Below are 16495 nucleotides of genomic sequence, written 5' to 3'. Positions count from 1 at the left end.
ATACCACAATAAGTTTGCTTGTTTCCAGTTTATATATAGAAAAGATGCCCTTAAATTTGGGTGATATTAATTCTTAGTTTGGAAAAGAAAGTTGTTGAATTGTAAACCTGCCTAGAGATTACTTTTATAGGGATTTTAAGGAAGCCAGATTGACAGGATCATATGGTAATTAAGTGGAAAAGAAAAAGGAAGAACAGATAATTAGTTGACATCTAATCATTTTCTGACAGAAGTAGATACTTAATAAGATTCTAAACTCTACTCTCAAATCTACAGTGTGTTGCTGAGAGGTGGGAGATAAGGAGTTTATGTAATGAAATCAAGTTAGCTTTTGAATTTATCTAGTCCCTGCATGTCCCTACCCAGGAAAATTAAATTGAGTTTACAGAAAGTGACTTTCTCTTATTCTTCCCTCCTTTTGGCCAAATCCCCAAATGATAAAGGTTTTATGGAAGAGAGATGATACTGAAGTGATGATTGTCTGCTTTTCTAGTTTTCACCTAGAATTGTGCATCACAGTGACCTGGAGAAATTTGAAAATTTACAAGTCTAGGCTTTCCTCTGAAAATTTGATTCAGAAAATCTAATAAGTCCTAGACATAGATATTTAAAAATATTTCCTCAAGATTCTGATAGAACTCCTAAAAAAGAACTACTGAATTAACAAGTGTAATTAGTGAATTCCCAGATCTTAAGAAATTTTCTAGAAGTGTTGGACTTCGGTTAGCCTCTGCATCCTTCAAATCTCTGCTTTCCAATATTATTTGTCCAACTTCATCTGTCTTTTCTACTTCCATTGTAAGAAAGTTAAAAGGAATATTGGAAATATCCGTTGACTTATAGAATAACACCTTTTTCCTTCCAACCATCAGTAGTCATCCACTGCCATTCAGAACATTAAGAGATTTTCTCATGGGTAGTCTTCAATAAACAGCAGTCAGTATTTTAAGGATTTCATGTCTCTTTGTTATAATTCGGGTTATTAGGTCAACAAATATTGATAACACCCAGGGTTTTCTTGAAACTAAGTATATATACATGGGTATTTTAATAATTTAGTTTCAAAGGTCCTATGAAACTAATTATTCATCAACAGTCTAGGAGAATTGACTACCAATGGAGTATAAATTAGTAAGTATTGAAAAGATCTTGAAGTGAGCATTATGAGTCTTTTCATATTTTAGGGCCTGATTTTTTTTGATAAAATATGATATTAAAAAAAGGAAAGGTTGGGGCTAGGCTTATAGCTCAGAGGTAGAGCACTTGCCTCACACACTGGAGGCATTGGGTTCCATCATCAACACCACATAAAATAAATAAAAATATTGAGTCCATCTTAAAAAAAAAAGTTAAGGTTTAACATGGAAATATTTAATTTGTACAAAACCATTTGGAAAAACCTACAACAAAGATAAAAACAAAAAGGCTATAGACTAAACGTGATCCATAACCTCCATAAATTCAGTCAGCATTTAAAATTTAGGAGACTCATGAAGAAATATGAATTTTGAGCTTCTTTTAAAGAATAAATTCTGTCCTTCAATCTCGGATTACAAGTGGTCTGCTGTAAAGAATTTGTCCCCTTTATTTGAAGTATTCGGTCTCCAATTCGCTACTAACCCATCTCAGAATTCCCTCATGTCACCTGCTTTGCCTCTGTAAGTATTTGAGTCTACAATTTCTGTTTTATAATATACTTTGATAAAGATGTCAGGGTTTTCAAGATAATTTATAAGAATATGGTCTGTAGTTTGTATTAATCTTATAGAAATGGTATTGAGTTTTAGAATTTAGACATTTGTATTTTAATACCTTTTTCTTTACACTGTAAATGATCGTATTTTCATTAGAATGTCTGTCGGCCTTATTAGATTAGTCAGAGGTATAGTTGAATAAGTAATGCATGTTGAAAATAAAATGTCTTTCTTTCCAGCATGTTCCTTAAAAATGCAAGCAGCTCAGTGGCTTTTGTTAACGCTTTTGTTACACTAAAAATCATTAATATAGACCAGTATTAATTTTTGTGGTGATAAACCATTGTATTTTTATTCCAAAATTCTGTCTAAAATTATAAGCAACTTTCACAATTAAAATGAAAATACAGCAAAAAAAAGAATTAAAAAAAAAGGGTAAGTATTAGGGTCCCAGGATTATTAGCATTATAATAAGTGAGAATAAAATTTTATATTGAGTTCTCTAACAAGTAAGGTAAATATCTCCCATCTTAATAAGCAATCAAAGTTCACTTTGAAACCTGTTTCTTTTAATTCAGAGCTCATTTCCATAGTGACCCATTTAGAGTTCAAGTGCCTTGACAGTGGGACTGGAACCCTGAGACAATAAATAGAAGAAAATCATGACAATTTCCTCCATGGGAACCATTAGCATTCTTAAAGGAATCACATTACTGAAAAGCCCTCAAAACTTTAGGCCTGAACTCTAGTTAATATTTACCATTAATAAAGTATTGTCCGGGATGTGGCTCAAGTGGTAGCGGGCTCTCGGGGCACTGGGTTTGATCCTCAGCACCACATAAAAATAAAATAAAAATGTTGTGTCCACAAAAAACTAAGAGATAAGCAAAGTTGAAAAGTTTTGTTTAATAATGGACATAACATGCACAGTTTGTGATATTTCTCAAACAAATGATTATGGAGTCTTTCTGTTACAGTAAAGTACTTCTGGAAAAGTACATATTCCTTGGAATATACATCGAGAAACCCTGCTCTAGAAATTAAAATTAAGCTCATTAATTCAATAAAAGTACTTAAAACCTTTTCAATTATCTTTTCAGTGTTTGGGGCTATTGAGATTAAAGATAGAGCCCCTACCCTCAAGAAGTTTTTGGCTAACATGGGGAGCATCACATAGTTTGAAAATAACATTATAAATGCAGTTATAGAAGCAGAAGTTCTTGGAATCATTAAATATTTGCAGTAAGTTTTAGAAATGACTGGAGTTCATGTGCCAGCACTAGACAGAGGAGAGCATTTAAAAGGCAAAAAACATGAATGCACAACAGGGTAAGAAGGAAGGGTTTTTTGTTGTTGTTTTTTGTTTGTTTGTTTGTTTGTTTGTTTTTTACTCTGTGATGCATTTATGTTCCCATAGGGTGTTTTATAAGGTTTTTAGTTCAGTTGAAAAATATGTAATTTTGTGAATTATAAATTGTTTTACAGGATGGCCACACACCACTTTTACTTGCTCTAAGAGAAAACAAACAACAGATGGCAGAAGTTTTAGTAAATAAAAAAGCAAATGTACATGCAGTTGATGAGCTAGAAAGGTATAGTAGTTGTTTTCTGTGTTATTTTTAAAAACTTAGTGGTGTTTTAGAGTGGTAACAGTCACTCAAGTCAAAAATTTTAAATTATTGGGATGATTAACATAATTTTTAGGATATTATGAAAATGTCAACAAACCATCAGGCAGAAAAGCAATAATTCAGATTGGACAACACAAAGAAAAATAGAAAAATATATGTTAAATCTAAAAAAGGGGTTGAAAATCATTTTGTATTTTGAATGAGTCTTCACTTTAGATTGCTCTATTTGAAGATTATTGATGATAATATGCACTTAGAATTAAATATCACAACTTTTTTTAGTTCACCTATACATATGCTCAGCTGTTGTTCCCAAAGTAGCAGCAACTCAGGTTTGACAATTGGGTATTCTAGCTTTAACTATGCACATAGTAAGTAAACTGACCCTTTCCCCTTTTCAAAACCTTGTGTGGAGCCTACATGTTAACCTAGACCTATATGGTAGTTTGAGGTCTTCCTTTTGTGTTTTTTTGCCAGCAAATTCAAATAATGTTGCTGTATGACATCAGAATTTTTTTTCTACTTTGCTACCAAATCTGTTCCCAAAGGCCCCTTTGTATCCTGTGTAGCACCTTTTCTTTAGGCTTGGAAGGTCTCATATCATGTTCCCCAGGGTGGATGCTGATTTTGATTAGCTTCTCAAATAATCTGTTTTCCACAGTAATGAAAATCCCTCAAGCTACTTCAGTCTACACTACGAATTTTCAGAATATTTTCAAATTCAACTTCAAGAGGAGGCCATTAAGCAGAATTCTTTTTTTTTTTTTTCTGTGCCATGAACCTTCCTCTGGCCTTTATTTTTTTTATTTTATTTTATTTTTATTAGCTACACATGACATTACAATGATCTTGGAAATTCATACATTTAAATCATTGGGGTATAATTTCTCATTTTTCTAATTGTACAGATTGCAGAATCACACTGGTCATAGAGTCACTTATATACATACAGCAATCATAATGTCTATTCTATTCTGCTGCCCTTCCTATCCCCCCTACTCCTCCCCTCCCCTCCCATCATTTCTCTCTATCCGATCTAATTCTTAAATCTAATGTGAATTAGTTGGATTAAAAAGAACTAAAATCCATGATTGTCGGTATCCATATATAAAACAGGATTTTATCTTCCAAGACAACTGGAGATAAACATGGAGATAAACATCATTCCAACAAAAATCTGGTGATTTAGAGTTTGATTAGGAAGAGAAATAGCAGTAGCCCAAGTCTGGTCTTGACATTTTTTTTAGTTTCTACCTTTGCTATGATTGATTAACTTAATAATAAGGAACAATTTGAATTAAAAGCCACAATGGAGAGAATGGAGCTAATAACAAAAATTAAGACTTAATAATATTTTTCCAATAACTGCAACATTTGAATATTTGAATCTGTGTGTGTGTGTGTGTGGGGGGGACATTAGCTTTTATTTGGGATTCCAAAATAGTTCTGCATGAAAAAACAAATAATTCCATTACTTTACTATTTCTCAGAGCGTATTTTTGTATTACCTAATTAAATTTTCATAACAGTCTAGTGAACTCCTTTTTATAAAAGAAGACTTTGAGTCTAAGGGAAAATATTTGTCCAAGAACCAATAGCTGTTGATAAAAGAGACAGGACTTCTTTCCACTGTGTCTAGCTAATCTAGTTAATGTGCTGTATTCCCCTGATTCATGGTTTTTTTTTCACTCTACTTTTTTTTTAATTATAAGCTTAACAAAAAGTTTATAGAGCTCACAAATTTGAGGTATATGGGAGAAAGTTCTGATGTTGTCTCAAAATTAAGAATTTGATATATGTGGTAAATGTTTTCATATCAGTATTAAAATAATTTTATTTATTATTTTTTTCATTTATGACCATAGGCAAGTAATTTTTGAATATGAAGAAAAGAGACTTAAACATTCTCAAATTAACAATTCAGGTAAGTCTTCTGATAGTAAATTATTCTTGGTAAACCTACTCTAGAAAAAAAATAAAAGAAACTTTTGATCACAAGAAAGCAGTTTTAAAAATTAGTGTGAGTTGCATTTATGTTTTCTTAATTTCTTTCTAATAGTCTAGAATTGAGAATTATTTAATGAATTAATTTTCAGAAATTTGCCATCTAAAACAGTATTCTCTGAAAAAGTTTTCACTTATTTTAGCATCTGAAATCTTGTAGATCTTCGTATAAATAAGATTTTTAAATTAATATATTGTATGTTTCCTTTGTAGTCACATTATAGGAAATTGGATTGTTATAAAAATAGATTTTCTATTTAATTTTTACAATAAATGGATTGCATTGTATAAATGAATATTACTTCACAGTTATTTGTGTCACTAAAGCAGAATAAAATATTTGTTCATTCCTAAGTATGCAATTTAAATTATTTGTTTTCTGTATTTCCAAATTCTTATTTTAGGCGATAATACCCATATTCTATTACTTTGATCTTTATCTACAACTTAAGGTGACTATAACTTGCAATATGATTTTTTTTTATTAATAACTTTTTTTTCTCCCTACAGTGTTAGAGATCGAACCCAGAGCATCAGCATCATGCATTCTAGGCAAGTGCTCTACCACTGAGCTAGACCTCCAGTCTAGTTCTTGTTTTCTTTTTTGTTCATTAGCATATAATCTAACAACATGCTTTACTTGAAAAAGGATGATTTCTATATATTTGACACATATGGGGAGGGTTGAAAAAAATGACATGATAATACTCAGCTACATAACACTAACCACTAACTGTACCATTCTGCTCTTTTGGGTCCAGATAAACTCTTTAGCAATAGAGAAAGGTAATCTCAAGAGATTGTACTTTATAAAACAATTTTAAGTCCCATACCTATCTTGTCATTGAAATAAGACTAGAGAATGAATACTATATAGATAGATCTAAGTGATCTCACTTTGAGGAATGAGTATAAAAGCAGTCTGTATTATTAGAACATGGCTGACTTTCTTTTTTATTATTTTTGTTATTATTCTTAATTTTGTTTTGTTGTTGTGCTGGGGATAGAACTCAGGGCCTATGCAAGTACTCTAATACTGAGACATACACTTTCAGCTCCTTTTTTGTTGTTTTTGTTTTTTTCTTTTTTTAAAAAATGGGGTACCGCTGACCTCCATGCCCAGCCCTAAGATTCTCTGAGTAGATTCTTTGTCATGGGAAATGCCAAGAGTCACACTATTTGGGGTCCTCCCCACATATATTACATGAAATGAAAAAAAGAAAAAAATTCCCTACTAGGGAAAGCTAATTGTTGGCACATTTTGAAAGCTTTTATATCAGATAGTACTTCCTGGAAATTTGTGCTACCTCCCCAGTGCTTCCTTCTAAGCTTCTCTAATTATAATTTACAGTTTAGAATAGACAAACTCTTAAGGATGTGATTTTTCCAGTGCTTCTTTATATCCGAGGTAAAATAGCAGATGAAATGTGAGCCTTGTTTGCTCAAATCCTTGTCCCTTATCTCCTTCATTTGTTTTGCCATGCTGCATAATACCATGCCCATAGATCTGTCTTCCTTGTCATAAGGAGTTATGTCCTAAATGAAACAGTTTTGACTGAACATCTGGGGAAGTATGTCAAAACAAAATAATTATGTCAAAATAAAATCAGATTATTGTTTCCCAACAATCTCTCTCCTTCAATATTCATGAGACAGGGGTACAATTGTCTTCTAATTGTGCTTAGTTTCATTAGTCCAGAAAATTATACTTTTTGACACTGTCAGCTTATGCTACTGAATCTACTAATGATATCTTTTTCAGTTAAGATTATTGTACACAGCAGTTTCCTTTTAGGGGTCAAATTTTGATAAATTGCATTCTTCTTCCTTATATTTGATAAGTAAAAAGAAGGGACATAATAATTCTTAATGCATTAATTGCTTATCACTAGTATATTTAATATTCATTATAGAATAGTCTGCAGGAATGGTCCTAAAGAAATATTTTCTAACAAAACATCAGAGTCTTAAACTTTTAATATTTTATTGTATTGTTGATTGAATGTTATTTTACCTTTTTCTTTAATAGTGGATGAGAGTTCTGAAGATGAGTCTTTAACCAGGTAGGATTTCAGAAGTTTTTTAAATTGTATTTTAACTAATTAGGGAATGCAGAGAAAAGAAACCAAGGTTTGTTGAGTGTTCTAGCTGAGCTAGACACCATGGATATACGGCCCATAATTGCAGTGGCAACCAGTACCTTATTTTTATCATCCAAGCTTTTAGGGCAGATTTTACTTAGTTTTGGCCAAAAGACCATGAGTTTTACATAAACAAGATTAGGTAAGTCCTAGACAAGAATTATTTTACTGTAATGAAGAATATCTACATGTAGACCACATTATATTAATTATCTGTGGCATCTATTTAGAGGATATGTTTAATTGATATCTCTACTTCGTGATTTCTGTTTTTTTCCTTCAGGCTACTACTCTTAACTAGTACTAATGAGCATTTTTTCCCCTAGTCTTTTTACTTCCATGACTATAATCTTGACTTTTTTTTTTTCTCTTTTACTTGTTTTGGTGTTTCTTTTCTTTTTTACATTTCTGGCAACTAAATATTCCTTAATAATCAAAGCACATAGAATTTCAGGAGGCTAAGGAACACTAGCAATTAATAAAAATGCCCTCTGGTATTTCAAAATGTGTTTAACTTCCTGGCCAGATGAAAACTCAGAAATTAAGGATATTGAAGTGACTTTTCTGGATATCTATAAAGTGGCAGAAATGAAATCTGAACTCATGTTCCTTAGTTCTCAGCCTTATTATCATTCTGTAAGTAAATGTTTTGTTTTCTTTTCTTTTGTTAGTAAGACCCAGGGACACTTAGCCACTGAGCCACATCCCTAGCCCCTTTTATTTTTTATTTTGAGACAGGGCCTCACTAAGTTCCTGAGGCTGGGCTGGAACTTGTGATTTTCCTGTCAGCCTCCTGAGTTGCTAGCATTATAGGCATGTGACACTACATAGCTAGTGTTTTAATAATAGAATGGGGAAGTGAGTCTAGTCAACCCAAATGCAGAGGATAAGAATGGAATTAGCAAGTGAATGCAATAGTAGAGAATAAGAATGAAAAAACAGAAGAGCACATTTGAAGAGAAACAGTACTGGGTTGGTTAGAGGTAAGCATTTTAGAAAAGAGACCAGAATATTGAAATTTAAGAGAACTTTGATAAAGATGATAAAGGAATTAAGGTCACAGATATTGGGAGTTATCTAGAAAGGAATATTAAAATAAGAAGTTTAAGGGAGTCTTGAACAGGTTGTTGGCTTTTTCTGTTTAGTTGGAATAAGTAATAAAACTTCTGATAAAATAATTTAAGCATCTGGGAAGAATGTCTATAGCAGACAGGAATGTGCTATCACCTGTTTCAACCTCAATTTACAGAGGTTTCCTTAGGGTCCCTCAAGCACCAGAGGACTAGAAGTTGTTGAACTACTGGGTTGTAGGGCCTAGGCAGGTATCCCCTCACCTCCATCTCTTCTCCCAACTTGCTAATGTCTTTCTTGGATATATGTAGGGTTACAACTGGCTTGCAAAGCTATCAGATAGCCCCAGTTTGTATAGTTTGTAAAATGCTTGTGCTGAGATTATTGAGACTCTGTTTAGCTTGTTTTCCAGGAAGAGGGAAAGAGAGCTCTACCTCTTACCTATCTGAACCCATCCTTGTTTCAGGAATCTGCACCTTTATAGAATGAAGAACCTTTTTCTTTTTAAGGTTTATTTTATTTATTTTTATGTGGTGCTAAGGATTGAACTCAGGGCTTCACATGTGTTAGGCAAGCGCTCTACCACTGAGCCACAACCCCAACCCAAACTCACCTATTTTTATTGCATATTTTTCCTATAAAGGCTTTCTAACAAACCTGGTCCTGGTGATCCCTGGCCTACATCAGATGAGGAAGACTCTAATTTTGATACCAAGGTAAAGGTGATTTTGTGAAATTAATTTTCTTGCTCTGAATTTTCTTTTGTGTATTGTTCTTAAAATTTAGTAATAGTCCAACTCTCACTATATATAGAAAATTAATCAGAGAAAACCAGTTTTTAGAATTTTTACTTTTGATTTTTTAAAAATGTTTTTTACTTTTGTAAATGCCAAAAGACTGGTATATACTTTGAAGTAGTGTAAATGTAAAAAAAAACGAGGTGAGGTGGGCTGGAAAATACATCATGACCAGAAAATCATATTAGGAAAAGTTTGCCCAAAATAGAGCAAATATGAAATTTGGTCAAGGAGTATAAGCATAGAAACCCACTATTATAAAGATCTTGGGGCTGAAGTTGTGGCTTAGCAGTAGAGCACTTGCCTAGTACATTCAAGGACCTGGGTTCGATCCTCAGCGCCACATAAATAAAATAAAGGTATTGTGTCCAACTGCAACTAAAAAATATTTTAAATATTTTAAATATTTTAAAAAAGAAAAGATCTTATTTCATCAGGCACGGTGGTACACACATGTTATCCTAGTGGCTTGGTAGGTGGAGGCTGGAGGATTGCCAGTTCAAAACCAGCTAGTGATGCCCTAAGCAACTTAGCACCCCTGGGTTTGATCCCTAGTACCAAAAAAAAAAAAAATTACTTACACATAAGAAGGATTTTTAATATTTTTGAATGTGAATAAATGAACAAATATATTTCTATTAATGGTGTATTACTTGTATAATATATATGTATGTATGATATATCTAATGATATTAGGTTTCTAAAAATGTGACTTAAATTTATATATCCTTTAAATGCTTCATATATTTAACTTCAGGTTAGGTCTATTGAGAAAAATGTATCCTCTTTTTTTTTGTATTAAATTTTTGTTTTGTTTTGTTTGTTTCTCCTCCCTTACCTTTTTCTTACAGAAAAATTTCTTCAGTGTTAATTCTTTCAATACATTTGTCTCCATTATTGTCATATTTGGTTACATCTTTCTTTTTAGGGGAAGAAGGTACTGGGGATTGAACTCAAGGAGCATTTGACCACTGAGCCACATCCCCAGACCTATTTTGTATTTTATTTAGATACAGGGTCTCATTGATTTGCTTAGTGCCTCAACTTTGCTGAGGCTGGTTTTGAACTCTTGATCCTTCTGCCTCGGCCTCCCAAGCCACTGGGAGGTGTGAGCCTCTGAGCCTGGTTTGTTACACCTCTCTGTTTCATAGTTGAATGTGACTTTTGTTCATCAGTCACTGCCCCACAAGATTTATTCTTCATCTCCTTCATGGAAAGAGCTAAAATTATTATATAATCATTTTTTTTCATTTGACACCTTATTTTAAGTGCTCCAAATTACACACACAAATATGTTTTCCTAACCTCTTGTAGTTCATAGAGAAGTGGGGGTTTTAAAATGATTATTTATACTGCTTGCAATGCCAACTTATATAAATAAAATACTATTAAAAACTAAACTCATGTTTTCCCCTTGAAGTAATTCATGCAAATGTAAATTATGCAAACACATTCAAAATATAACAATTTAAAATTTGCTAAAATGTTAGTTTTTTTTTTAAATAAACTACAGAGGGATCATTTTTTTTCTAGAATATGTTGATTAAGAAAATTGTCTAAAGGGGAATGAAGGGAAGAAATGGGGTTAGGAATAGGAACAACAGTAAAATGAATTGGATATAACTTTCTTATGTACATATATGATTATACCACAGACAATCTCCACATCATCTACAACTACAAGACTGGGATCCTAATTGGAATGTTATACTCCATGTATGTTTAATATGTTAAAATACGCAGTACTTTCATGTATATTTTAAAAGAACAAACAAAAAAAATTTTAAAAAGAAAATTATCTAATGGATATCATAGTATTTCTATAATAGTTAGAGGTAAGGAGTAATATTTGTGGGATATCTATAATCTCATAATCTGCAACGTATGATAAAATGTAATTTAATAAATGGCAGAATTACTGGAGTTTGAATCTACATGTGAATGATTCCTAAACCTGTGTACTTTGTGTTAGATTGTATTGTACTGGTGAATATTGAATTTTCTATCAAATTTGATACTTGTTATTTTTCAAGTTTTTTTTTTCCCCCCATAGAATTTCCCAAAAGTGAACTTAACAGAGCTATGGACTACTACTCAACAATTCAAGAAAAATCGTAAGTTATTTGAAGATTGACTCTTATTCTTCTGCTATTCACTAATTTGAAATTACAGATATTTACTCTTTAATTGGTTTTTATTTTTATAGGAGAAAAATATGATATTTTGAAACCAGAAAATAGAACCTTGTTTGATAGCAGTGATTCTGATAGTCAAAATGAAGACATGGATGAAACCCTTCCTAAAACATCGGTCAAACAGAGTTTTTCAGGTCCTTCCATTTTGTCATCTGACCCAAATGTAGGTATTTTTAAAGCTCTTTTTTCATGTTTTATTTATATCATCTCCCTAATCTACATAATGATGACAAAGATCCTAAAAGAAATATAAGGCAATAAGATCATAACAGAAAACAAATATAGCAGGGATGGGGATGTGGCTCAAGCAGTGGTGCGCTCTCCTGGCATGCGTGGGGCGCTGGATTTGATTCTCAACACCACATAAAAAAATAAAAAATAAAGATATTGTGTCCACCTAAAATTAAAAAATAAATATTTTTAAAAAAAGAAAGAAAGAAAACAAATATACCAAAGTTGAGATATATGTACAGGAATTCTTACATATGCCATAATGGAAGGAAAAAATTAGAAAGCAACCCAAGAGAATATGAAACTGAGAAGGGGAACTTATGGGAAGAATTCACTTAAGAAAGGCAAGATAACTATCAAGATTAAATAAGAGAGTTAAGAGGAAAGACATTATAAACACATGTATTAAATGAGACCAGAAACTGTTGTAAAATATGATAAAAATTAGATTTTTCTGAGTGATTTATTGTTGATTTTAATGAGAAACTGAAAGAAAATTTAATTCTTGCTTTTAAATTTAGCAAAGTGATATCTTATATTTAATTCAGCAAAACCTGTGTTCATATATAATGCAAACTGAAATCTGTTTTATGCCTCTTGAGATTTATTATGAATTACTAATTTTTTACTTTTTTGTTCTTATAGTTTCTAACTTAGTATTATTTACCTAATTTATCTTTCTGTTTGGGTATATAATTTTGATAACTGTTTTGGATTTTTTTTTTCTCTTTGTGCATGCTAGACAAGTGCTTTACCAGTGAGCTACATTCTCAGGCCCATGTTTTAGATCTTTTTTGAGAATAAAGAATTAATAGGGTTGGGTATGTATTTTAGTAATACAGTACTTGCCTAGCATGTGCAAAGCCTTGGTTTAGATCCCCAGAAACCAACAGAGAATAAAGAATAAATAAGTAAGCATTTTATTTAATGTTTTCATTGATTTAAATTTCTGATTATATTAATTAGGGTCTTCTTTGTATTGCTGGAGATTGGACCCAGAGCTGAGCACATGCTAGACAAGTGCTCTACTACTCAGCTGCATCCCAGCCCAAATATTCATAGTTGTTAAACCTTATGTGTAAATTCTTTTATCTTTAAAGCCTAATAATTCTGATGATTAGATATTTTTAAATTGTTTTCTTCTTCATATGAATATTGGATCCTGATTAACAAATATTTGAGCAGTATTTGAAAAGTATTTAAAGACTTAGAAATCTTCAACTTGGAAAAGTTTTTAATAGTCTATACTTTCTCCAATTTTTAACCCCCATCCCACATAGTATAAATAGAAAATTAGAACTATTAGTATACTGCTTATAGGGAAACCATGTGAATTTTAAAACTGGGTTTTATACTTTTTCCTTACATCATACTGGTACTTTAAAATACCGGATCTATAATCACATTATCATTTCTCTTTTGTTTTTAAGATGAGGGTCATGCTATGTACCTAGGCTAGCCTCAATTTCCTGGGATCAAGTAATTCTCCCACCGCAGCCTTCCATGTATCTTGGACTTCAGATATGACCCACCATGTCTAAGTTTATAAGTTAAAACTTTTAGGATTATTTACTTATTTATTTTGGTACTGGGAATTGAACCCAGGGATACTCTACCACTGAGCCATATCTCCAGCCCTTTTAATTTTTTCTTATTTTTTTAACAAAAACTTTTATTGTAGTTAGCACTTCTTCACAGTTTTAAAAAAAAAATTTTAAAAATTAAATGACAGCAGAATACATTACAATTCTTATTACACATATATAGCACAATTTTTCATATCTCTGGTTGTATATAAAATGTTGACACCAATTCATGTCTTCATACATGTACTTTGGATAATGATGTCTATCACATTCCACCATTCTTGCTAACCCCTTGCCCCCTCCCTTTCCCTCTCACCCCTCTGCCCTATCTGGAGTTCGTCTATTCCTCCCATGGACCCCCTTCCTACCCCACTTTGAATCAGCCTCTTTATATTAGAGAAAACATTTGGCTTTTTTTTTTTTTTTTGAGGGGATTGGCTAACTTCACCTAGCATTATCTTCTCCAGTGCCATCCATTTATGTGCAAATGCCATGATTTTATCATCTTTTATTGCTGAGTAAAATTCCATTATGTATATGTACCACTTTTTTTTTTTTTTATCCATTCATCCACTGAAAGGCATCTAGGTTGGCTCCATAGTTTAGCTTTTGTGAATTGTGCTGCTATAAACATTGATGTGGCTGTGTCACTTTAATATGCTGTTTTTAAGTCCTCTGGGTATAGACTGAGGAGAGTGATAGCCATGTGAAATGTGGTTCCATTCCCAGATTTCCAAGGAATCTTCTACTGCTTTTCATATTGGTTGCACCAATTTGCAGTCCCACCAGCAATATATGAGCGTACCTATTTCCCCACATCCTCACCAACAATTATTGTTGTTTCTCTTCATAATGGCTTACATTCTGACTGGAGTGAGATGATATCACAAAGTAGTTTTGATTTGCATTTCTCTTATTGCTGGAGATGATAAACATTTTTTCATATATTTGTTGATTGATTGTATATCCTCTTCTGAGAAATGTCTATTCATGTTCTTGGGCCATTTGTTGATTGGGTTATTTGTTTTTCTGGTGCTTAGCTTTTTGTGTTCTTTATATACCCTAGAGTTTAGTGCTCTATCTGATGTATGAGGAGTACAAATTTGCTCACAGAATGTAGGCTCTCTATTCACCTCACAGATTGTTTCTTTTGCTGAGAAGAAACTTTTTAGTTTGAATCTATCGTATTTATTGATTCTTGGTTTTAACTTTGTAGGAGTCTTATTAAGGAAGTTGGGGCCTAATCCCACATGATGAAGATTAGCGCCTACTTTTTTTCTATTACACGCAAAGTCTCTGGTTTATTTCCTAGGTTCTTGATCCACTTTGAGTGAGTTTTGTGCATGGTGAGAGATAGGAATTTAATTTCATTTTGTTGCATATGGGTTTGCAGTTTTCCCAGCACCATTTGTTGAAGAGGCTATCTTTTCTCCAATGCACCTTTTTGGCACCTTTGCCTAATGTAAGATGATTCTATATGTGGGTTAGTCTCTGGGTCCTCTATTCTGTACCATTGGTCTACCAGTCAGTTTTGGTGCCAATACCATGCTGTTTTTGTTACTGCTGCTCTGTAGTACAGTTTAAGGTCTGGTATAGTGATGCCACCTGCTTCATTCTTCCTGCTAAGGGTTTCTTTAGCTATTCTGGGTCTCTTATTATTCCAGATGAATTTCACAATTGCTTTTTCTATTTCTAAGAGGAATGCCAATGGGATTTTGATTGGAATTGCATTAAATCTGGATAGTGCTTTTGGTAGTATGGTCATTTTGACAATATTAATTCTACCTATTCAAGAGCAAGGTAGATCTTTCCATCTTCTATAGTCTTCTTTGATTTCTTTCTTTAGGGTTCTATAGTTTTATTGTATAGATCTTTCACCTCTTTCGTTAAGGTGATTCCAATTTTTTTTTTTTTGAGGTTATTGTAAATGGGGTGATTTTCCTCATTTCTCTTTCTGTGGATTTGTCACTGATGAACAGAAATGCCTTTGATTTATGGGTGTTGATTTTATATCCTGCGACTTTGCTGAATTCATTTACTAATTCTAGAAGTTTTCTGGTGGAATTTTTAGGGTCTTCTAGGTATAAAATCATATTATCAGCAAATAGTGCTAATTTAAGTTCTTCTTTTCCTATATGTATCCCTTTAATTTATTTTGTCTGTCTAATTGCTCTGACCAGTGTTTCAAGAACTATGTCAAATAGAAGTGGTGAAAGAGGGCATCTCTGTCTTGTTCCAGTTTTTAGAGAGAATGCCTTCACTTTTTCTCCATTTAGAATGATGTTGGCCTGAGGCTTAGCATAGATAGCCTTTATGATGTTGAGATATGTTCCTGTTAATCCTAGTTTTTCTAGTGTTTTGAACATAAAGAGGTGCTGTATTTTGTCAAATGCTTTTTCTGCATCTATTGAGATGATAATATGATTCTTATCTTTGAGTCTATTGATGTGATGAATTACATTTATTGATTTCTGTATGTTGAACCAACCTTACATTCTTGAAATGAACCCCACTTGATTGTGATGTACTATCTTTTTGATATGTTTTTGTATTTGATTTGCCAGAATTTTATTGAGAATTTTTGCATCTATGTTCATTAGAGATATTGGTCTGAAGTTTTCTTTCTTTGATGTGTCTTTGCCTAGTTTTGGAATCAGGGTGATATTGGCCTCATAGAATGAGTTTGGACCTGCTGCCTCTTTTTCTATTTCCTGAAATAAATTGGGGAGTATTGGTATCAGCAGTATGTAATGTCCATCTTTATCTCTTTTGGTTAACTTTGGCTTGAACTCTACTTATTTCACACAAGGATGGAAACCCTGCTTACTTCCTCAGGCCATGTGAGTGGTAGCTTTTTACCAACCTTTCCCCTTCAGTCTGTATGTCTTTTCCTGTTGGATGAGTCTCTTGGAAGCAGCATATTGTTTGCTCTTTTTAAAAATCCAGTCTGCTAGCCTATGTCTTTTGATTGGTGAGTTGAACCCATTAACATTCAGGGTTATTATTGAGACATGGTTTGTATTCCCAGTCATATTTGTTTATTTTTGTTATTTAACTTGACTCAATTTTCTTCTTTAATTAGTTTTTCCTTTAAGGTACTACCTTCCTCTGCCTATTTTAATTGTTGTTATTGTTTTTTCTTTTT

General features: G+C 32.5%; 1 protein-coding gene across 3 annotated transcripts in view; it reads left to right on the top strand.

The window, feature by feature from the left end:
- The window catches only part of LOC101971738 (ankyrin repeat domain-containing protein 26), a 110099-nt gene that overhangs the window by 5402 nt on the left and 88202 nt on the right, over positions 1–16495 (top strand). For all 3 annotated transcript variants that reach the window (XM_021732532.3, XM_021732531.3, XM_040273714.2), the window contains exons 4-10: positions 3180–3286; positions 5191–5249; positions 5840–5881; positions 7359–7392; positions 9185–9257; positions 11392–11452; positions 11545–11696. In XM_021732532.3, coding sequence (XP_021588207.1) covers positions 3180–3286; positions 5191–5249; positions 5840–5881; positions 7359–7392; positions 9185–9257; positions 11392–11452; positions 11545–11696 — 528 coding nt within the window. The remainder of the gene's footprint in view (positions 1–3179; positions 3287–5190; positions 5250–5839; positions 5882–7358; positions 7393–9184; positions 9258–11391; positions 11453–11544; positions 11697–16495) is intronic.

The sequence above is a fragment of the Ictidomys tridecemlineatus genome, chromosome 1, assembly GCF_052094955.1.
Source record: "Ictidomys tridecemlineatus isolate mIctTri1 chromosome 1, mIctTri1.hap1, whole genome shotgun sequence".
Lineage (NCBI taxonomy): Eukaryota > Metazoa > Chordata > Mammalia > Rodentia > Sciuridae > Ictidomys > Ictidomys tridecemlineatus.
This window is presented reverse-complemented; position numbering and strand designations above follow the sequence as displayed.